General features: G+C 37.5%; 5 protein-coding genes across 5 annotated transcripts; 2 read left to right on the top strand and 3 right to left on the bottom strand.

Annotated features, from left to right (window-relative positions):
• Nucleotides 1-1757: 1757 nt before the first annotated feature.
• LOC117788396 (adenosine deaminase 2) lies at nt 1758-4139 on the bottom strand. Its single transcript, XM_034627160.1, has 2 exons — nt 3163-4139; nt 1758-2538 (listed from the first exon to the last, which is right to left on the bottom strand). Exons 1-2 carry the CDS (start codon nt 4099-4101, stop codon nt 1951-1953), a joined length of 1527 nt encoding a protein of 508 aa, XP_034483051.1. The 5' UTR covers nt 4102-4139; the 3' UTR covers nt 1758-1950.
• Nucleotides 4140-7381: 3242 nt separating this feature from the next.
• On the bottom strand, nt 7382-21155 carry LOC117786378 (adenosine deaminase 2). The gene is made up of 4 exons (XM_034624591.1): nt 21011-21155; nt 9419-10378; nt 8475-8663; nt 7382-8412 (listed from the first exon to the last, which is right to left on the bottom strand). The coding sequence occupies exons 2-4, from the start codon at nt 10265-10267 to the stop codon at nt 7786-7788; spliced, it is 1665 nt and encodes a 554-aa protein (XP_034480482.1). The 5' UTR covers nt 10268-10378; nt 21011-21155; the 3' UTR covers nt 7382-7785.
• Nucleotides 10961-13004, bottom strand: LOC117786377 (adenosine deaminase 2). The gene is made up of 3 exons (XM_034624590.1): nt 11967-13004; nt 11730-11912; nt 10961-11673 (listed from the first exon to the last, which is right to left on the bottom strand). The coding sequence occupies exons 1-3, from the start codon at nt 12903-12905 to the stop codon at nt 11077-11079; spliced, it is 1719 nt and encodes a 572-aa protein (XP_034480481.1). The 5' UTR covers nt 12906-13004; the 3' UTR covers nt 10961-11076.
• On the top strand, nt 14630-16105 carry LOC117788480. The gene is made up of 2 exons (XM_034627263.1): nt 14630-14648; nt 14712-16105. The coding sequence occupies exons 1-2, from the start codon at nt 14630-14632 to the stop codon at nt 15920-15922; spliced, it is 1230 nt and encodes a 409-aa protein (XP_034483154.1). The 3' UTR covers nt 15923-16105.
• LOC117786376 (putative mediator of RNA polymerase II transcription subunit 26) lies at nt 16708-19638 on the top strand. Its single transcript, XM_034624589.1, has 12 exons — nt 16708-16724; nt 16780-17035; nt 17088-17258; nt 17335-17394; nt 17462-17530; nt 17651-17923; nt 17977-18168; nt 18222-18299; nt 18355-18444; nt 18500-18782; nt 18844-19382; nt 19442-19638. The coding sequence occupies exons 2-12, from the start codon at nt 16922-16924 to the stop codon at nt 19541-19543; spliced, it is 1971 nt and encodes a 656-aa protein (XP_034480480.1). The 5' UTR covers nt 16708-16724; nt 16780-16921; the 3' UTR covers nt 19544-19638.
• Nucleotides 21156-24097: the final 2942 nt, after the last annotated feature.

Below are 24097 nucleotides of genomic sequence, written 5' to 3'. Positions count from 1 at the left end.
AATACAAATTTAAAAAAATTAATTAGAAATTGATAAATTGGTAAATCGCAAGTCGTAATCGATGTAGCGTGTGTCAAGAGTAGCCACAAACTACAACTTTGCTCAGCCTGCAATCTGGCAGCACCCATTTTCCTCTCTCACTCTCTCCCTCTTACGCAACAAATTCAAGCCTGCCAAAGGCTGCTGCAGTGCGCGAAATTTGAAATAAAGGCAATGTCTAATTTTATGAGATTCTTAAAGCGGAAAATGCTAAGTTTTTTTTTACAACGATAATAAGCAGATTCTTATTATATATATGTGTAAGGAATCGAAAATATTAATAATTAAAATTATTATTTTGCAGCTTTCAGTGCTCGGCAAAGATGCAAGAGTAGTGCTGCAAAATGATCGCTATTTCTCTCATGCAATTTCATACATAGCTATCTGCTTCTGCTGATTTTTGCCATGCAAAAATACATATTTATATATTAACACAATTATATTTTAATCAAATTGTATATTTGTATATACATAAATTATACATTAACATTTTCATTACATGATATCGATAATATTTTTGCTTATCGCTTAATTCTTATTTGGTACCAAAAAAAAATTGGTACTAATTCGTTCTGTCTTTGTGCGCGCCTTGCATACAAACGTGAACATGCTGTCTCGCTCGCACGTTTGATTTGCCATCCAAATGTAATTATTCAACTAAATCTAAATTCCGAAATAACTTCTTTATTTATGGGTCAATCGCTTTGAAATTTTCAGGGTCGTTTAATACGCATACTTCTCAACTGATTGTTCAGTTAGGGAGTGCTATGTCAAAAATTGCGCCTGTAAATCGTTTTTTTTCAATTTGTGGGCGAAGGGGGCGTGGCATCAAAAATTGGAAACAAACTTGACCTGCGTATGGTATTCACAAACCTGCATTCCAAATTTGAAGTCTCTAGCACTTACAGTCTCTGAGAATGACGCGTTCAAACAGACGGACAGACGGACAGACGGACAGACGGACAGACAGACGGACAGGGCTAGATCGACTCGGCTGTTGATCCTGATCAAGAATATATATACTTTATGGGGTCTGCCACCCCTCCTTCTGCCTGTTACATACATTCTGCCAAACACATTATACCCTTTTATGCCCATTTTCAATGGGCTCAGGGTATAAAAAGCCAATCAGTTCGGATACACATAAAAAAAGAATCTAAAATACCAAATGACAAAAGATGGTAATTACTGGGCAATGTATTTTGTAACTCTTCTTGCAAATAAACACAAAATATGGTATTAATATTTTTGCGAGCACATATACAGAAAGAATGCTTAAAATAAAAATAAAATACATCACAAAATTTCAATTAATAGACGTTGGCAAAATAAATAAAAGAAGAAAGAAATAATTAATATTTAGATGTACAATAAATGGCTTACGCAATAATGCTTTGTGGGAGAAGATAAAGCGTAACTTGATCTAAAAACACAATCTTATTCAAAGAGTTCTCAATTGTATGTATGTTCGATAAATATATTTGTAATTGTGCTATATACTCGCTTATATTCACATGCTTAAATGTATTCCAGACTCTCTGCTTGGATAAACAAATAAGTTACATGTAACCGTTGACAAACGAAATAAAAAAACAGTCCAATTATGAACTGGATTTTGATTAAAGCATATCTTAAAGGAAGAACAATTACATAGGCCAACTGTGAATAAGAAAAAGCTTGATTGCTCTCCAAACATATCCCAAGAAATATCTTAAACTTGAATGAATATAATTTAATGAATATTCGAAAAAAGAAACACCAAGCTTGTGCATACTCATAACCCATATCAATTGTATCTATGTAAGTTACTTACAAGTACATGTACTAAAATCTTAGCTGAGGGAATTGCGTGCAGTAATAAATAAATAATAATAAATAATAAACTGTAATTATTTGTTTATTTCCTGTGGCTTAACGGACCACATTCTCGATCCAGTTGTCCAAGAGTTGTTGCCATTTCTCGAAAGCCTTCGACTTCTCTGGATCTGTCAGTCCGCTATAACGAATTGAATTCATAGCTAATTGCTTGAGAAATTTCAGGTCGGCATTAAATGGCGCAATGCCCAAAAAGACAAAGTAAAAATCATGGGTCAAGGGAGCTGCCCACCAGAACGAAGGATCATCTGATGAAATGACAATGGGAACATCATTGGCAATTAACATGGCAGCAGGATGATTGCGATAATCCTGACCAAGTTGCAGCACCTGATTGGATACTGGACATACCTCCACAGCAATGTCCAGATGCTTGACCAGTTTCATGGCAAAGGGATGCTTGACTAGTGCGTAACCATGGCCAATACGCTTTGTGCCCAACAAAATGGCATCAATGAGGTTCTCATCAATGGAAGTGCCATACCAGTTTGTCTCGCCAGCATGAAAGTAGAAGTTAATATCCTGTGGTAGCTTAAGCAGCGGTTCCACAAAGTCAATCAACGGACGACCAAGTTCCTCTTGGCCAACTAAATCGAAGCCTGCCAAAAATGTGGGAAATTCTTGCTGTAAAATGGGACGATATGATAAACGAGATCATGTATATCAGGGACTGCAAATAATAGTTATGAATTTAAAAAAATTGAGTACAAAAAAATGTTGATAAAAGAAATTGAATAGTGAAAATAATTTGTAATTTGTATGATAAAAAATTAAAATAAAAAATAATTCAAAATTTCAATTTTTATTAAAAAAAAGAAAATTTTAATTTTTTATAATTATTATGTCAATTTCTATTATAAAAATTGAAGAAACAAATGCAGTTAAATATCAATGCCTTAAATATCCTTAATATACGTCCTTTAAGGCTGTGTAATGTATCATACGAAAAGTATTGAGTCACACATCATAAATATTTTAAGATTTTGGAAATACGTAACTTGGATCAAAGGATATTTACATTCAATTTTTATCTCTCAATTTTTATAATAGAAATTTACAAATAATTTATATTTTTGATTTTTTTGTAACAAAAATTGTAGTTATTAATAATTTTTAATTTTTAAATTAATAATTGAAATTAATAATTATTTTTCAACTTTTTATAAAAATCAGCAAATAATTTTTAGTTTATCATTTTTATTTAAAAAATCATAACTGTTTCGGTCCCTGATATATATTTATATATACCTTTAATGCTATGCACTTCTGTACATATTCTTCGCAAACTTTTGGCTCCACACTTCGTAGCGGAGCATAGATTAATTTGGCTCCAATAAAATCAGGATTATTTGACATGAAACGTTCCGTTTCCGATTTGTAGATCGCCAGTGTTTCATTTATTTCCAACTGCGAGCCGTCAATGCAATATAGATTTGGCAATAAGGATCTCAGTTCTAAATACTGTACACCATCTGCATGCAGTTCCTCCAGGGCATTGTAGTAGTAATCCCGCCAGACGGGAGCATAGAGCAACAGTCCGTCGAGCAGGATGAAAATGCTCATGAAGTCGTTCCAAGCTGCATTGTTCGATTGGTAAGTGGCTACAGGATACATGCTGAAGCGTCGCAACAGATACTTTCTCACAATCTCTTCTCCACGACGTTCGCGAAACTCTTCCATGGGTTCCCAGTTGCAATCATCTATGGCTTTCATAGTAGGTTTCTCCTTAGAGAAGCGAAATGCAATTGCTTTGCATCCCTGGTCCGTCGTACAAATCCACAGATTCTCACGGTAAGTGAGTTTAACCAGATACTCGGAGCTACACAAAGCCGTATCATGAGCATGTAGAATTCCTCCCTTTGGCATCTTCTGCAGAATGCCAAATAATCGAGAGGCCTTGATCTTTTTAAGCACGAACTTCCCAGGATCAAGCAGTCCCTTGTTAAACTCCACGTTCTTCTCTTTCATGATTACATCATTGGCTGCCTGTTCATTCTCCGTCAACTGGACTCGACTGCCCAGCATGTATTGTCGCTCTAATTTAATCATCGCTTCCCGCATTATTGCATAGGCATCCGGCGTATTATCTCTCAGACTTTTGCTTATCGATATGGGCTCGTATTTCTTCCTCGCACACTTGGACATTGAGCGCAACATTCCCCAGCTCTGTTGCACTTTCAGCATCATTTTTAGGAGAACAATTTGAAATTTTACTTCTATTAGACATTTGAATTATACTGTAATGTTCGCATTTGTTTAACATTTGTTCATTTGTCAATGAGCTTAAACACGAATTCGAGAACATGTTTCACGCACCACATTCGGCGGCAACTATGCTTGTTTGTGGCCTTTATTAGTTATTTATGTGGACGGCTCTGTTTTTTTTTATGCCCAACATCAAATTGATGAGGCTGCCACTGAATGTGCCGCCATTTTGCGCCCTTTACACACACACACACCACGCATTCATGCGATTACTGCCATCAATTTTATGGGCTCATACATATTCGCACAGGCGTAAATCTCTCTTCGCCCTGATATCGGCCCAGAATGCATTTTACGCTGGCCCATAAAACTCTGCTCATTACGGGCGCCAAATCAAAATCGAACGATGGCCACAGATCCGCAGATACCACTAAGCAACAGCACGTAAAATTGATACATGTGCAGCACTTCTCAAAAGGCAGACATTCGAGTAGGTGGTGAAGGTGGCAGGGGAGAGAAGTAGGCGGGTATTTGCAAGCAGGCATTACTCATTCATTAAACATCGACCACTTTTCTGTGCACTCAGCATCATCATAGAGGCTAAGAGATTTATGACCAGGTCGTATGTCAGTCTCACTGACAAAACCAAATGCATGTGCTTTCAATAAGAGATGCAAATGTGACGGTCACATTGGCAAAAGGAAGACTTTTAGACAAAGAGACAGCAGAACAGCCATCTTTGCAGTGCCAAACAGATATTTGAAATAGTTTCATCTTCTTTAATTTTTCCCAAATCTTTAGATTTTTTGTAATTTGTGCATTTGATTTAGGAAACTCAAAAACGAAAGACATTCAAATTATTAAGCGAATTATTATTTGCTGGGACAGTAAATTATGATTATTTTGTTTTTTTTTTCAAATGAAAAAATCATTCACTTCTAGTAACTGTAAATAAACATGAAATATACCAAAAATTTTCTTCAAGGGTAATCTATGCAATTTCATCATGATCTTAAGATTTTTATTATTTTACTCATGAAATATACACCATTTTTGAGCAAAAAATTAAAACTCATGAATAATCATTATTTCGTAAAGCATAATGATTATATCTTGAGTTTTAGTTTATTGAATTAAAAATAAAACTTAAGTTGGTTGGTCAAAACAACACATGAGTTTTATTTTTTTAATCAAAAGTAATCATAAGTAATATAATAAAACTCTTAGAATAATGATTATTTCTTGAGTTTTATAATAAAACTTTTAATGTTTACAGTCCCTGATTTTTTCCATGTTTACTATCAAATGTTGCAATCGAAGTAGAATTCAATCCCACAAAAAAAACCTCTAAAAGAGGTAAAAGTCTAGTGACGAAAGCAATTTCTAGACCCAAAATTTCTGATATCCAATTTTGTGACGAACAAAATTCAGTTTAATCTAAAAATTTTAAATAAAAATATAAATTAATAAAAAAAAAGCGAAAATTGGCATTGTGCACTGTGAGTAAAAAGGGTGATCTTCTTTGTACATAAAAATAGCTTTTTGCGCAGTGCCGAATGCCAATTTTCGCTTTATTTTATTAATTTATATTTTTATTTAAAGATTTTAGATTAAACTGAATTTTGTTCGTCAAAATGATATCAGAAATCTAAACTATTTACCTCTTTAAGTTTTAATGGATATCAAAATTTTGCAATTGCTTTTGCTTTGCCCCGCCCCCTGCTCACTTTGCTCGCGTTGCTACAGCCGAGCATACTCTACTGTCGGAGACCTCGTACTTACTATGAAAAAAAATGTTTTTCATACTAAGACTTGGATTTCACCCGATCGGTCCTATGACAGCTATATGATATAGTGGTTCCGATTAGAACCAACTTTGTTCAGGATATATAAGTCTTAAATAAATGCATATTCTATTAGTTTGGTTACGATATCTAGTAAAACAAAAAAGTTTTTCATACTAAGACTTAATATTGGACCGATCGGTCCTATGACAGCTATATGATATAGTGGTCCGATTTGAACCAACTTTGGGCAGGATATATAAAACCAAGTTAAATGCATATTGTATTAGATTGGTTAAGATTTCTCATTAAACAAAAAAGTTTTTCATACTTAAACCTAATTTTGACCTGATCGGTCCTATGACAGCTATATGATATAGTGGTCCGATTTGAACCAACTTTGGTCAGAATATATAAAACCAAGTTAAATGCATATTGTATTAGTTTGGTTGAGATATCTTATAAAACCAAAAAGTTTTTTGTACTAAAACGTGATTTTCGACCGATAGAAAAATGTATTTATTCACTTAACAGGTAATATCTTCCGAACCCCTCAACCAAAATTTATGTTTCATATACCAAAAAACGCGAAATTGTACGTATTACAACATATTAAAATTTAACAGAAATCGTTAAAGCCGTTTTATCAGAAACCGCCAAAATGTAAGCAAAAAAACTTTATTTCACCTGTAAAATGTTACCTGAGTACTTTAGAAAAAAAGTTTAAAGGTACGCCTAAAAGCCATTAAACACACCTTTCTAATGTTATATAGAACATATCTGTAGCTTCTATGGTTTGGAAACTGCTGAGGTTTCAATTTTAGCGGGATTTGGCGTTTTCCCGCTAAACTAGCGGGAAATTGAAAAAGTCGTAGAACAAACATTTCTAGATTTTCGAAAAGGAATCAATCCCCATCATTACATTTAAGCTTCTTTAGCGCTTTGATGCAAACAGACAAACAGACAAACAAACTGACTTTTCATTTCATTTTGAGAAGTCCACTAAAATTTTCAAATTTATTTATCTTTTGAACCAGTTATCGGATTTGGGTGATTGAGGTATCAATCGACGCGTATTTTTAAGTAGAAAAAAAATAAAAAATTTTACCTAAAAGCCCAAACAGCCCCATTAGCTGCAATCATTTAAATTTTTCCCCTCCCACTTACACCCCCGTATCTCATGACCCAGGTTGGTTAGAAAAAGTTTTAGTATGCCATTTTGTAAGTTAGGACTAAACCTTTCGATCGGTATATAACTCGATCTGATCGGACAGTCGGCGCAAATTTTCCAACTTAGCTGTATATATAGTTAGTCGCCTTTCGCACCCTTCGTGCTGCTTTCGTCACTAACGCGAACTGCCGTCCGCAGTGATATCATATTTTAGTCAACGTTATCATTTCAATCACATGGAACTTGAATGACTTACTATTCATACATGAATAGTGGCTAGAAATAAGAGGCAATTAAAAGCGAGGAGTAAGGAGTAAGCCGAGCTCTTTATTCAATTAGATTTTAGTACAAATGCTGTTCATTTCTCATCATACAAATATCGATTAACTATTTAAATTGTAAAATCTCTTATGTACATAGAATGGGATAATCGTGAAACAGAGTGTGTGTGTGTGTGTGAGTGTGTCGAGTATGAAATTGAACCTAATGCAATAGATAAACGATAAAAACTAATCAGTTATTAATTAGCCTACAACAATATGGATACGGATGAAAATGCAGACGAACAGAGGGATCTGCTTTGATGTTAGAGCATAATACACAGATATTAGCTAGGTAGGATTAATGATGAAAGAGGCGGACCGACTAGCACTACAGGGAGGCGTTGAGGAGGGAGAACGCGACCAGGAGAGCTGCCACCACCCGTGCTAGTCAATCGAGGTTATGACTGGATGCCGCTCCATTTGGCGGCACTTTGTTCACATAATCCAGGAACTCATCCCACTTGACCTGCCATTTGGCGAGTGCCTCGTTCTTTTGGTCGGCGCTGAGTGAACTGTAGTTAATTGAATTAAGTGCAAGTTTCTTCAATAGTCGCAGATCCGAATGTTGCGATGCGATGCCCAGGAAAGCAATGTAAAAGTCGTGGGACAGAGGCGTGGCTTTCCAGAATGATGGATCATCGGATGAGATGACAACCGGATAACCATCGGCAAAGAACTGAGAGCAGGGATGATTCCGGAAATCGCTGACCAATTTCAGCACCTGATTGGACACTGGACTGACTTCAATGGCCACATTCAGCTTCTTAACCATGTCGAGCACCACAGGATGCTTAACCAGGCCAAAACCATGGCCAATACGCTTGGTGCCCAGCAACAAAGCATCAACGAGATTCTCATCGACTGTGGCACCAAACCAGTTTGTCTCTCCCGCATGAAAATAAAAATCGATGTCGTCTGGTACCTCAAGCAGTTGATCAATAAAGTCGCTAAGCGGTTTGCCCAGATCCTCCTGACCCACCAAATCGAAGCCAGCCAAGAAATCCGGATACTTCGCCTGTAAAAAAAATGTTCGTTAATTTTCATCAAAGTGTTACCACTCGCAATGAAAATCCTTACCTTAATCTGCTTAAGTGTTTCAATGTAACCCAAGACGCCTTCGGGACTTGTGTTGCGCAGTGGAGCATAGATCATGCGCGATCCAATAAAATCCTTGTGTTCAGGCTGATCCTTGAATCTTTGCAGTGTCTCCACATAGATGCGAACAGTGTCCAACGGAGTGTAGACAGTGCCGTCCAAATCATATAGCTGTGTGAAGATCGAAATATTAAGACCATGATAACTATATATACCCGTTACTTAAAAAATAAGTAAAAGGGTATATTGTGTTCGTTGAAATGTAAGTAACAGGGAGAAGGAGGCTTTCCGACCCCATAAAGTATATATTATTGATCAGCATCAACAGCCGAGTCGATATAGCCATGTGTGTCTGTCCGTCCGTACGTCCGTCTGTGTGATCTCAGAGACTATAAGAGATAGAGATAACAAACTTTCACCCATAGACTCCAAACTCTCCAGACTCCAGACTCTTCCGCCCCCACATATCGCGAAAAACCGTCTGTTCGTCTGTATAAACAAAAGGATCTCAGAGACTAAAAGAGATAGAGTAACCAAATTTGGCACACATATTTCTTTAAACCCCACGCAGACCAAGTTTGTTTCAAATTTAAGTCACGCCTCTTTCCGCCCCCACAAATCGCGAAAACCACCACACCCACAGTTTATTAGATAATACCGCTGTCTATTAATATTATCAATAATCTCACTTAACCGCAGCAAGATCGGACAAGTAGAACGGGAGTAATAGCTAACCAAAGTTATTAAAAATAAAGGCAATACAAGCACCCAAACGTATGCAGTAGTTTTTATTAGGTAGTAATTTTTTAAGTACTTTATATATATTGAAATAAGTAACGGGTATCCTATGGTCAGGATCTCGACTATAGCCTTTCCCACTTATTTTCTTATCTGTTTATGATGAAAAATATACTTTCTTTACTCACCGTGGGCAGCAGGCTGCGGAATTCCAGATATTGTACACCATCGGCTAGAAATTCTTGCAGCGCTTTGTAGTAGTATTCTCCCCAAACTGGCGCATACATCAGCAATCCATCGAGGAGTCCAAAAATTTCCATAAATGTCGACCAGGCATCGTTGATATCTTGAAAGTCCGTCGTGGGATAGAGGGTCAGGCGTTCGGATAGATATTTATCCACCTTGTCAACACCATATTTCTGACGCACATCGGAGAGCAAACTCCAATCGCAGTTTGGCTCCGTCAAAGCAGCTGGCTTCTCCTTGGAGAAACGCAGAGCTGAGGCACTGAGGTCTCCAGGTTGCTGGCAAACCCAGAGATGATCATGATATGTCAGCTCGATGATGGCTTCGGTACTGCAGAGAGCCGTGTCATGGGCATGTAGGACTGCTCCCTTGGGCATACGCTTCACTATCTGGAAGAGCTCCGTTTTATTGATGGCATCCAGCACATTAAATATATGCTGGGACGGCTTGAAGAGATGCGGCGTGATTTCTCCCTCCGAGATTTCGGTTAATTTGGCCTTCATGATGGTCTCATTGGCCTGCAGCTCTCGTGAGGTCAACTCCAGATCGCTGCCCAATGCTCTGGATCCCTCATAGTTCATGAAGGCATTTCTGACCGTCTTATAGGTGTCTGAGCTGGGTCGGGTAGTCCCCAGCAATCCCTCAACGTGCGATGTGCTGCCTTGAAGCGACACAAATTTGGTAACAGACAGGCCATTAAGGCTCGTGCGTGACTCAACCAGGCCAAGACACAGGCAGAGACTCAGCAGAGCGATTAGATTGCAACGTCTTTCCATATTCCAGATCAGCATGTATGTTTTATTGGATGTTCCGTTCACGTCAATGTCCGTAAAACAACTGACGCCGTGGCACTGCCCAATGTCTAATTTTGTTGTCCAGTTTCGCGTGCCGTGCACTCTTATCTATAAGAGTAGAAAATATAGACTTGTTAAGTGGATTGGCATTATCTCTGATTTAACACGTGCTTCTTCAAACATTTGTCGATAGTCGCAGCTAAAAAATCTGATTGAACAAAATATTTCGTGGGACCATTCAGATCTCTTACATGCCGACTGGTTCTAATCATGAAAGAGATCTTGATTTATGACGGTCAGAGATTAGATAACAAATAATCCTACTATAGTTTAACTTTGTTTATTGCCTAGTGATGACGATTTATTAACATTTATGTATGTACATTATCCGCATCTCAACAATTTATCAAAATTATCGAAAAACATAATCAATTTCACAAAATCATCAAATTACTTATCAATTTTGAGATTAAGAAAATTTAGATTATATTTATAGTAGTAAATCCATGTTAATCATATTTTAACAGGCTGTAAAAATAAAAAATTAAATTGAGTTAGGATTACTTCAGGTCAAGAAACGATAAAGTACGGAGATGGCATAAGATGGGGGTAAACTGTAAATAAAATTCATCCTACAATAATCTATCCGAAGTAGCGCGGCACAACAATGATCAAAACAAAGTCGAGTTATGTAGGATTAGATGATACTGCAGGTATATAGATTCCATAAATATTTTAAGAAACAAAAGTTGTTTTGTCATATTAAATTCTCAGCACAGACTTCCAAATAAATGTATGAAACCATTTTAACTTTGTCCCATAAAGGTTTCCACCCAATGGTTCCAGCTACATTGCCATTGATGGAGGGCTTTTTGTTTCTCATCCTCGTTCATTGCACTGAACTGAAAGGAGTTCATGGCCAGCTGCTTGAGCAGGCGCAGATTGGCCTGGCCATTTGCAATGCCCACAAAGGTTATGTAGAAATCATCGGTGAGAGGAGCTGCATTCCAAAAGCTGGGATAATCCGAGCCCACAACAATGGGATGTCCAGCGGCAATTAAAGACGCCGCAGGATGTTGCCCGAAATCATTGACAGATTGAAGATAATAGTTGGACAGTGGACACACTTCCGCTGCAATCTTTAGTATCTTGGTGGCCCTGATGACTTCCGGATGTTGCGGCAAATTGATTGGATTGCCAATGCGCTTACTGCCCAGAAGCAGTGCATCAATGAGATTTGCATGTGGCGTATTTCCCCGACAGCGTGATTCTCCCGCATGAAAGTAAAAGTCCAGTTCCTTGCTGACATGCAGTAAATGTACGGCGGTTCCCAGAGGCAACTGTTGACACTCATCGCCAAAATTAACCAGGTCAAAGCCAACGACAAAATTGGGAAATTGGGACTATGGGCAAACATTAATCAATCACTGTCATAAAAACAAAACAAACCCCAGAATACCTTAAGAAATCGTGCATTGGATATATAAGATCTTAACTTGCTATCATTATTATCATGCTCGGGTGCATAGATCAACTTAAGACCGATGAAGTCTTCGTGGGAGGTACGAAACATGTCAGTGGTGACAAGGAATGCATATGCCGTATCCCAGATGGTATAGTTCGAATCATCCAAATCGTACAGCTAAAGCGAATAGTATTATATTTGTAGCTATTTTCCAACACATTTGCTACTCACAATTGGAAGAGAAGAGCGAAGCTCCACATAATTCACACCATCTGTATAGAAATCCTCCAACATGGTCATGAGGAATGATGGAAAGAATGGACGATAACTGACCAATCCTTCGATGAGACGATTTGCACGTTTCAAGTGATTGGCCAAGTGAGTGGAGTTCTTAAAGCTATGGGCATCGACTGTGAGGCTTTTGCGTAGCTTGTGCTCAAAGGCAGATTTCTCTAGAGTTCGCAACTCATTCAACAATACCCATTGGCATTTGTAATCGCCTTTGGGCTCAACGGTCGGTCGACTCCGAGAGAAGCGAAAGTCTTCAAGGACACCATTGACAGCGACGCAAGTCCACAGATCAGGCTGATAAGTATGATTAATAAGCAGATCAGTCCTATACATGCCCAAGTCGTGGACATGCAGAAGACCCCCTTTGGGCATATTTCGTAGTACACTATAAAGATCAGTCTCATTGATATTGTAGTTTGTAAGGTAATGAGGACGTGGCTGATACTCATCCCATATGTGATGCATGTCCTCGTCGATCTTCTGAATTGCCAGCAGACGATCATTTGCCAACTCCTCAAGAGGACTTAATTTCAATTTACCACCTAGACGACGTCGTCGCTCCTTAACCTGAAAGTCCTTGCGCATATTGGCAAATCTCTGTTCAGGAGTGCAATTATAATAATCGAAGCTCAGATATACCGTCCACATCAGTGCAATGACAATTGTTGTCACCAACATGACGAGACTGAGATGCCAGCAGACCGTGCTATATTTGGAGGCACGATCGCGATCACGATACCGTTCCCTTTCCCTATCCCTATCCTCCTCCTCGTTGTTTGCATTGCGCGGGGACAAGTTTCCCGCACCCTGGGACATATCGCGCAGCGGATATTTGAAGACATCTTTGCTATTCTGCAACTGCTCACTGCGGGTTGCCATCGCCAAAAATTTTGATCAACCGAAATTATCGAATGTATTTTTTGAAAATTTCTTATAACATTTTTGTGCTAAACACAATACCTGACTGACTAAAGCCGAAGCTGATCCGACAGATGAAAAGCAACATACTTTGGGAATGGGATCTGTGATTTTTTTGGAATTAGTCTGAAGTCTTCTTTTGACTCATGCACCTACTGCTAAGAGTTCGTCTTCAAACCATAGAATTTCTCATTGTTGCCATATGTACTTATCATTTTCTTTTGGTTCTGCTGCCGGCTTTATAAATAGAACACAGAACTCTGCACTTTACCAGCGATAAAAGACAGTCGCAGTGCCAGCGATAGCCTGACATATGAAGCACGATTAAAGAGAGCGAAAGGGAAGAAGAGCGGAGGCGGAGGAACGACCCATATCCCGCTCGGAGTACCGCACTTTGAGCGGGCGTTTGCCCGACCAGGGCCCTGCAGGGGTTGCATTTATTTTCGTTACGCAGCCACGCACCACTGTGGCTACCACCAACAGCGGCACAGTGGAACGCGTGTAATGATTTTATGTTGAAAATTTTTTGAAAATATCCAATAATACACAACCCTATTGTGAAATTATAACTAGAGTAGCAAAATATATCTGAATTACTTTATTAATATTTTATCAATTTTATTTTCCTGATATTCATTATTTTCTTGCTTTTCTGTAATTATTTTTTTATAAACTCCCATTGAATATATATATTGGAGGGTATGAAATATATAGTGAAGCACATTCTGAGCTAATTAATAATATTGCTACAATTTTGAGCAAAGCTGTAAACCATATCTAAGCCGAACCTCGTAGAACCGGTTCGGTTCGAGATTTAAAGCAGCCTGAACCGGATCATGAACCGAACCCTTGAAATTATTTACTTCGCGGACCCGAACCTAAGCCGAACCGCTTTCTAAAATAAAAGGTTCGGTTCGAAAAAAAAAATAATTACATAAATATTTGGTTTTCTAATATTACGCAATTATTTAAGACTTCGAATAAAATAAGTTATATTTAAATCTTCAAATAAATTTAAATTACCATCAAAATTTTGATTTTTTTTTAATTTTATTAGTTTAAAATGTAGAGAAAAATGTATAACAAAATAAATATTTTTTTGTTTGAAATTAAACCATGGTTCGAACCCAAACCTTGGGTTCAGGGGGTATATAAAACAATTCGCAAACCAAACCGATGTCTTGCTCTATGGTTCGAACCGCTTAACCAAACCTTTAACAAAATTTTGGAGGTTTGCAGCCTTGATTTTGAGAATAATAGTTATATAGTTATAGAATATTACCCCTCAATTTCCTTATCTGATCTTTATGTAAATTGATGGAACATTAATAAAATATTTTGAACATGTTTTATTAATTATAGTAAAATAAATCTTTTGAAAATACATTTAATTTATATAAGAGACAACTGTCTCTATATTTAATTTTTTCATTTTAAATTTAATCAAAGTGACGTGAAACACATGCCACTGTGCAACATTTGTTGGTGGTGTCGATGTCGATGTCGTTGTCGAACTCATCGTACGCTTTACTCACATCTGGAGCGACAACTGCTTTGAGTTGTTATTGTGGTTGTTGGGCGAGAGACTGCAGCTGACTGGGACAGTGATTCAAAACAAGGGTGCGAACTGTGCCTGCCAAGTCAGTTGACTACGCTGACTTAACGAGAGAGCACACGCACACAGAATGCAGCCAAGGCGGCAAGGTAAGTCACACAGATAACCCAAAGCAAACAATGATAATTGCATTCTAATGCTTGCTTCTGCAGCTCCCGTTACACTCACAACGCTCAATGATGACTGTTTGTTGCTGATCTGTGGGCAAATTCCAATTAGAGACCAATTCATGCTGCTGCAATTGGGAGGCCGCCTTCGACAGCTCGTGTTGCATGTTTGGCGTCGCAAATATGCCGACGAGTTCGATTGGCAACTGGCGCCACAATTAAAGTTTCTAAACGCCAACGAGCAGTGCCAACTGCTAGGACACATGGCCAGGATGACGAGGGCGCTGCTTAATCTGGATGCCAGCGAGGAGGCACTGTTGACCTGGCTAACAGAGGAAGCGAAATGGCAACGCTTGACCGACATGCAAAGAATAAGCTTTACGAAATGTAACTCGAGGTTGCTGCAACAATTGTCTGGAGTCTGCCACAGCATTGTTCACCTGCAACTTGGCGCATGCCAGGATGTAACACCCGCGGATCTTGTCACGCTTTTTGGCCAACTGACGCACTTGAGGGTGTTTGAGCTGCTGCCAGGCGGCAGGAACAGTGGCTGCATCTGCAACAGGGATGTCTCAGTCTTGGCCAAGATTGAATATTGCCAGACATTGCACTCTCTGAAATTGCCGTCGTGTGCGTTGCGAGCAGCGGCCGTGCAAATTGCTCGACTGCCACAGCTGCGGCAATTGACAGGCTTCCTTTGTTGCAGCCGCGACATGGACGATGACAAAGGGAAGGAGGCAAATGCTGGCGCTGTGGCCACCGCGACCATTTCCGCTTGCCTCACGGCGTTGATCGCCTGTCAAATTGTGGCATTGAATTTGCAATGCCAACTGGATGGCAGCCTGCTTCGGATGTTGCAAGGCCACGTGGGAGTGCTGCAGCTGCATCGCTTTGCGTGGCACTCACAGTTGATGGTGCACTATGACGCGACGGATGGTAGCATCAAGTGGCTGCCACAGCAGCCGCAAGTGGCGCGTGATATTCTCCACTTCATTGTCAGTCAGGCGGCGAGTTTGCATGAATTGGATTTTACGCGTAATGTGCATGCCACGCCCACATTTCTAGCCCAACTCGATGAGTATTTCTTGTTCAGCGGAAGTGGCAAGTTGGGGCAAGCTAGTCAGGTGGCTGTGTGGCATGATGGTTGCCCCAGGCCACGAGTGTCAAAGGAGAACCAGCATACAAATGTCAACAGCAATGATTTGGCCTTTGTGGACTTTGAATTGAAACATTTGGCTAATGAAAAGACACAATGATAATAAACTAAGAGAATTGCGACTGCAGGATATCAATTTTATCAAGGACTGCAGACGGGTTTAAATAAAAATAAACATACGAGTGTTTATTTTAAAATATAAAATGGATTAAGAATCTTATGGATATCATAAGACACATTTTTATGTCAGCCAATAAATTAAATTATTATAATACAAATATAATCAAAGGCTTTTTAGTTAATGACTTTTATTAGACTTTCGGCTATCATAACAATTTTAAAACTTAACTAACTCCCTTGAGTCTTATAATTTTGATCATGATATTATCCATTTGATTTATTTTTTTAATATATTATATTTACATTTAATCTTTGTTTTAGTTGACGACTTCTCATAAAACTAGGAGATGGAACTAATTTAAACATGATTCCGACCTTTATTTTGTAAAAATTCCCACAAAAATCAAATAAAATAAAACAGATTATAAGCTTCGATCTACTTGAACAATCAACTAAACATCTTGTCTACTTCATCCTAATATCATATTTGCTTTGAAATACAAAATGTAAGACAATCAATTTTGTTTCAACGTTATTAGACAGCTACGCTTATTGTGTCTTTATATTTATAAAAACTTTAAATATCAAAATCCATAAATTGTGTGCTTTTCTATTTTTTTATTTTGATAAAAATGTGGATTAGCGTTTGCAAGGGTTAAGCAAACCACATTTTGCATTTAACCTTGAAAGTGAATTAGTTAGTTTTGAATTTAGTTATTTTGCTACTTTTATACATTTGGATATTTTTTGCTAGCCATAAAATAAATTAAAATAGAGTGCATGTAAGTACTGAGAAATAAAGTATTTTCAAATTCCTCTCTAATGGTATTCTCTTAGAAATTCAGTTGTGGTGCCCGATGCACTGCTCATCGCGCTAAATCGTTACCTGGACGCTCAGCAGGATCAGAGCGCAACTGCCACACGCCAAATTCGAGCTGAAGCTGACTCGGATGAAGTTCTATGCAACTGCGAGGCTACGATGCGTTCAAACCCCATCAAAGGAACAGCAGCTGAGTCAACATTGGGTGCCATACCAAAGTCGCCATTGACGGCACAACAATTGATGCCACAGGGTAACTCACAGGATGGCAGGGTGAGCATTAACTATATTTATTGACCAACAAGTTAATAAAGTATCTATGCAGCAACAATTTACTTCTCAACCAGTATGGAATTCAATGCAGTTACATTCCAAACCCTACGATCCTGTGCTACAGACACGGGATCATCAGCACTCTCGGAATCCCGCACGTCGTCGATCTCTGAGCGCCCCAGCAGAAAGCTCCCGTGATTGTCAAAGAGGTGCCGATAAATTTGTATGTATATTTAAATTTAAATTTTAGGCAATTGATGGCAATTTTTAGGCAAATCATGTCATCTCCTCTATTACAGTGTCATACTCCTCAAGAACGTTCACATAATATCTTGGGTTTGCAGCCTTCAAAATTGAATGTACGCTTTATTATACTAAAGAAATAAATATATAAAAAAATCCTCATACTAATCTAATACTTTGCAGAAACTACAGCATAATCAAACGACAGTTTCAAGCCAACGGACACAGCCAAAACTTCTGCATTGCTCAACTGTAAGTACTTTCAAGAGGTACAATATTCTACTATTGTCTTAAGTTTAAGTTGATTCGCTTTATAATGCTTTTAATAATGGTTTAAGCAGTTGAAGAAACTTTCATTTTTTATGCTTTCAGTGCTGTGGTACAGATGCAGGCAATAGCTCCTATAATGTGGGCAACATGAGTTTTGAGACTCAACGGCAAGAGCCTACTAGACACATGGATGACAGCAGTTGCGTTGGCATGAACTATGACCAATGGTACCAACAACAGCAATACCAACAACAGCAATACCAACAACAACAACATCAGCAGCAGCAACAATACCAACAACAGCCGCAACAGCAACAGCAACAATGGGAACAGAGTTCGAGATGCCTCAAAAACGAAGTTTCATTTGATGATTTTGTGAGCTACCTTACAAAAGAAGCCCTCATTAATTTAATGCATTTTCTGATTAGGAACCTGCTTTGAATAGCACGATGATTGATCAGGATTATCAAGGCAATGCGGGTCGTTCTATGCAGTGCACCGCACAACAACAGCAGCAACAGCAACAGCAGCAGCAACAGCAACAATTACAGGCATCATACAGATCACAACATGGACAGCATCAGAGTCAAGCATATGGAGCACGTTGCATGCCACAACAGGTAAGCAATGTCAGCTTTTATGGCAAAAGAAATCATTTATGTTGAGCCTTCAGCCGACGTCAGCGACTAGCCAAGGACAATATTCATCCCAGCAAAGGGTGCAATATCCGGATTTACAGTGTCAAGGACAGGTAAATAAACTTTACCTTTATTTTTCGGGGAAATTAATATCCAATTCAAAACTAGCATGACTTTGATCATTCGTACAATGAGACGAGCTACTTGGTGCTTCCTCAGCGAACTCAGGGGACTCAGGGAATGCAGAAGTCAGCAAGTGTGAGTAAATCATCAAGAATTGTCGGGAGTAGAAATATCTATATACATACCACAGCCACAGGTTTCATTTCGGGATGAGCAGAATTTGTCAACACACCAGACAACTCGCAATACAATTGATTATCCTGCTGGCACGGGATATCAGTCAAATTTGAGCATGAATCAAGGATCTCGTTATCAGGCACCTACTGGAATCGATTCTGGTTTGAACCAGAGCAACGTCAAACAAGGTGGCGTACCAATTACCATTAATTTGGCCAAGTCAAATACAAGTTGTCAAGATAGCACAAATCAAGACAAACTAAATAGACCTACGACTCCTATTAATTATATGACACGTGAGTTATTGATGTCAAAGTGAAATATTCAATCCAAACCACCCATCTATCCAATTTGCAGGTGAAGAACTCTATGTTCAACACGCCCAAACAGTGTTCTTGGAATCCTTAGTCCTGGATCGCACTTGTCCGGGCATCATTCAAGAATCTCTCGATGGACGCGAAAATTTTAATGAGTATGCCTTTCAAATTGCCTTTGGAGATAAGATACCAAGCGAACCACATCCCATCGATCCCATCACAATGCTGGAAGCTATAAAAATGCGCATCGATTACGAACGAGAGGAAATACACAAAAAATGTCCCACAGTTCGGGATGAAAGTGAGCATAGTTCAAGACGTCATAAAAACAGAAATACTCGACATGATAATAGCAGAGATCGCACAAAAAGATCTAGCGAAAGAGACAAAGACTCTTATTACTTTAAACACAAGGATGTTAAGAAGGGAAGGCGATCGACATCAGAATTGACAGCTCAGGAATTGATGAGTGAGGACATCGATCGGCACTTTAGTACTAAAAACAAGACCGAAGTGAACGACAGCATCTTTGCTTTTCTAAAAGCCGAAAATGATTACAGCTCCTCACCCGGACATTCGGTTAGCTTGTCCTTCACAATTTATTTTCTCACTTATTTTTTTTATAAATCCCTTTGTAGTCCAAGAACTTTTCGGCAAATGTCAACTCGCACGAATCCAATTTCTTGGGGTTGCCTATCAAAATGAGGGTCTACAATGCAACGACTTGGCCCACAGACTGATGTCATTATATAACTATCGTTTTATTGTTTCATGAAACATAAATTATGTCAATTTATTATTATAAAAAAAATGTAAATAAAGTACAAAGCTCAAACATTTTTTTTATAATCTATTAATCATCTAATTCATTTCTGTAATTGAGTTCATCTGTCATTACCTCACAAAAATTGCATCATTTGCTCCCTGCCATCAGAATAATTTATTTCTTTGTGTGTGTTTTATTGTTTTCCCAGTAAAATCATTTTAAAATATTGATTATTGTTTTGTTTTAATTATTGTACGATTGCACTGAGTGACAACTTGCTTATTGTTTCAGTAAACATGAGATTTTAATAATAGAATTCCTAATATGTGTTTTCAGCTTGTAAAAATAACTGTCGTTTTATCATAACTCAAAATGTAAAAATATATTCTTTCTTTTAATACAACACATCGAACGATTAGATTGTGCACATTAAAAGCAATATAAAGTGGGAAGTTTGCAATCAGCCTGAGGTCAGCAATAGTAAAAGAACAATCAAAAGCTATTAAAATAAAATGCATTAAAATTGCGTAACATTATTCTACACATGTTTAGTATAATTGTTTATACATATATAATATGCAATAACTAATACGCACGGTAAAGTGCACGGTGAAATGTGCCAAGAGCTATCTAAATATATACAATATACATTATAGAAAGAACGCAATATTATTAATTGCTTTTTATCGCTTATCGATGTTTATTTTAAATTAATTTCTGATAAAAAGCCGAATCAAAACTTGAATTAATTTTAATATTAAATTAAAATTTTCGATTGAGTTGCCAAAAAAAGCTGACGCGTCGAAAAAGAGTGAAAAATGAGGCAATAAAACCAAAACACAATAAACTGAATAACAACTCATATACTCATGCTTGTTATGTACAGATATTCATGAATATGTATGACATGTTTTTGTGTATTTATGCAAAAGAGAGAAAAGTATAAGAGCATCAAATCGAGCATCGTCTCTGGGCTAATGAACTCTGCGGCGACAGAAACTTATGAAATTGAAAGCAAATACAAATATAAATAAAAATCAGCTGATCTGATTCTCAAACACGTTTTACGCCTCGCCTCATTTGAAATCTTTTTTACACCAATTCGCACCACAATGAACAACACAAACAAAGTCACAATGCACTATTAAATTTAAATTGGCTTTTAATTTGCATGCGAAATTCTCTTTTTTTAATTATATAAAATTTAAATGCTTTAATATGCGAACTCATAATTTTAGCTGAACTATCAGAAAATTAATTTCATCATAGGATTAAATGTCAACAAAAATAACCGCATTAATTATATTACTTTATGCAAAAATCATAAACTGATTAAGTGGAATTATGCTGTTTTTTTTTTTTTAGCAATTATACTTTTTAAGCCTTTAAATGGACACTTTAGAAAGGAATGTTTACATTTGTTGTTTCATTGTTATTTTACCGTTGAAATCTGTGCGTCAGTTTCAGTTTCTGGAATTCTTTCCGAAGTTCTCGACCCGCGATCTGAACGCTGAACGCGCGTCCCAAAGACTGATCGGTCGGTGCCGACATTTGAACGAGCAAAGCCAAAACAAAACTCGAAGCCGATTCACAGTCCGATCACAATTCTGATGCCTTGCACTCATGAGTGTTACGCTTAATGTTCTTCCATTTATCTGTGGGTATCAGAGGGAGACGCAGTGCAAAGGGAAACGATTCAGCGATAACAAAGTCAACAAAATATATTTTCGTTTTTATCAAACATGATATGAAATAGAACACTTATTGTATAAGTAATGTCGCTCTTTATAAGCAGACCACGTAGCAGTTGCAACCAGAGAGAGAGGTAGAGTTCTAGAGAGTGAGAGTAGAAGAGCAACGGAGCAAGAGTGTTTGAGAGAGAGAGAGAGAGAGAGCGTGTGATGACTTTCCCTTTTCATATTCAATGATATCTCTTCAAGCAAATGGCACTTAGTGCCCTCTGCTCAATTTGCTGCATCATTCACTCGTCAAAGCACTCATTAGATTATGAATAGCTATGAGTGTATGTTAAACTTCAAACGATAAGAAATACTGATGAAACATTTAAAAAACGTGGATTAAATTAGACTTTTATGATTGCCTTTGATATCTGACCATTATAATGATTATAAACACTTCAAGTCAGGTAATTATTTTTTATATTTTTATTAACGATCTTGCACTTGAAATACTTGGGGGATTTTTCCCTACTTTCCATCATTGAAATGTTTAGTTATTTTTGCATTGTTTTTGTTTGCCTTTAATTCACGCCCAAAAATAGCAGCCATTCAAATCCGGAATATTTATCTCTCGCTGCTTTGCAAGTTCTGTAAACACATGCGAATTTAGAAATTTAAGTGCTGAAAGTATCTTAAATATGAAAGTGCGTCACTCCATGCCACACGCGTAGCAACGACATCTGGTAAGATAAACTTATTAACAATGCTTCTCAAAACAATCAAATTTTTATTGATTATTTGTTGATTTAAAAATTCACATTTTGTGTTTAATTTCATTTTCAGAAAATTCTTCATTAAATTCGTTTTCATTCATTTCATTTTTCCCCCTTTCAATATAGGTTTGAGCATTCAATGGGAATCTCAGTTTGCTGTGGGATTTCAAATAACAAAGTTAAGGGTGTAGATTTAAATACGCATAAGAAAGATATCATATTACCCAAAGACAATGCAAATACTTTGTACGAAATTCAGAATTCCAGACACACTGCAAAATGTTCCATGTGCAATGCAAAAGTCATAAATAAATTTGCAAGAGCATTGCATGCAAATTTTTAAAGCAAATACACTTTCCTCTTGCCGCTCGCCTCTCTTCAGCATATTCAAGGTGCTTGGTTCGGGATTCCATGGTCCTGGGCAATTCTCAAACTAATATTAGAATGTATGTGTGGAGTGTGTGAGAGCCAGGATTAGGCAGACTTAAATGAATTTATGGTATGTGCTAATTCAAAGGGGTTTTTCACAGAAATGACAAAAATGCAAAGCATGTGATGCTTGAAAAAGTCACAAAGGCAACACATTTCGAGTGTAGAAGCAAAAACTGTAAGAAATCGACAATTGTATTAACAATGCAAATCAAAAACAATACAAAATCCCTTTGACAGTTAAAAGATAGACAGTTAAAAGATAATTTTTATTAAAAGACACTTAAAACTATAACTAAAAGAAGCTTCTGCCAATGATGAGAATTATAGAATAAAGTGCATTAAAGTCACTAGATACGTGTATAAATAACAAAGCTATCATAAATATAATATTTTTAATTATTACATTACATACCCAAGAAAAACTATCAACAAAGAGTAACTCTGATAAAGTAATAAATTGTGGCATTTAAAATAAATTAATATTATTTAATATGTTAATTTTCTTAAATTTTTTTTGCGAACAAGCTCATACTGCAACTACTATGCTCGACTTGGAGAGCATATTCCGTTGTAAAATTAGTTGTATATTAGAATTAGTTGAATATATTCCAAATTTCATCGGTTCTTTAATAACATCCGCATCACTTTAAATTTATTTGTATTCGTATCTTAAAGTATTCACAGGTCGCCCTGCTGCACTCTGTGTGTGTATAAAGATTGCAAATAATTCACCAAGCACATTTGTTTATATATTTGCCAACCTGCTGTGTTGTTCACAGTTTATATTGCAAATAAATCTAGAATACAGTCAGACTAGACAACCACCATAAAACCATCACATTGGTGACTAACATCATCATTATGATCATCATCGCATATAGAGCGCGTGTCAAAATTTACAGTGTCAGCATTAACTGACAATGCTGAATCAAACTCGTTGTCTGATTTTAGCCCATTCCATAGTTGAACATAAATCAATAGCTCCTACACAATTCGAGATGACGGATGCCTGAAATGCCGAGAGATATTGAGATGCAAATGCAATGCTTGTTGTTTATGCAACAAATTTGTTTAATTTTCCACAGAATTCTCTAACAAATTCTTCCTCCATTTTAAGCAGCTTTCTGCAGTTCGCTAAGTCAAATAAACAAGCGCGGCAAATGCAAAATGTTGGCTATACAATTAGCGCACGCAGCGGGAAACCAATCAAAGGCAACAAAATTCGATATTTACCTCATTCACGACTCTCCTTTCCGTAGCTAACTTGCCACCCTTTATTTCACGCATCTGCCTAATAGTAGCGATTAGTGGAACAGAAGCTGCGAATAAATGCCACGCCCCCCGCTGCGCAAAGTGTCAAAAACAGGGGCGAGCACTAGTTGATTATGCGTTGTTTTGCCACTTAATGTAATGAAATATGCATAATGCCATTAGCCAGCAATAGGCGGCAGGTGGCAGCTGGGCGTGGTCGTAATGCCAGATCAGCATGATTACAATACGCATACGCCGTGTGTGCACGCAATTTTGTCGAACTTTACGACAAAACAAATTTTTAATAAGAGTTGATAAAATTGTTAAACAAATGTGAATTGCATTCATTCTACAAAAATTTAACTTGCTCTGCTCAAAGCTAGAACAGTTCAT

This window comes from Drosophila innubila, assembly GCF_004354385.1.
Source record: "Drosophila innubila isolate TH190305 chromosome 3L unlocalized genomic scaffold, UK_Dinn_1.0 0_D_3L, whole genome shotgun sequence".
Classification (NCBI taxonomy): Eukaryota; Metazoa; Arthropoda; class Insecta; order Diptera; family Drosophilidae; genus Drosophila; species Drosophila innubila.
This window is presented reverse-complemented; position numbering and strand designations above follow the sequence as displayed.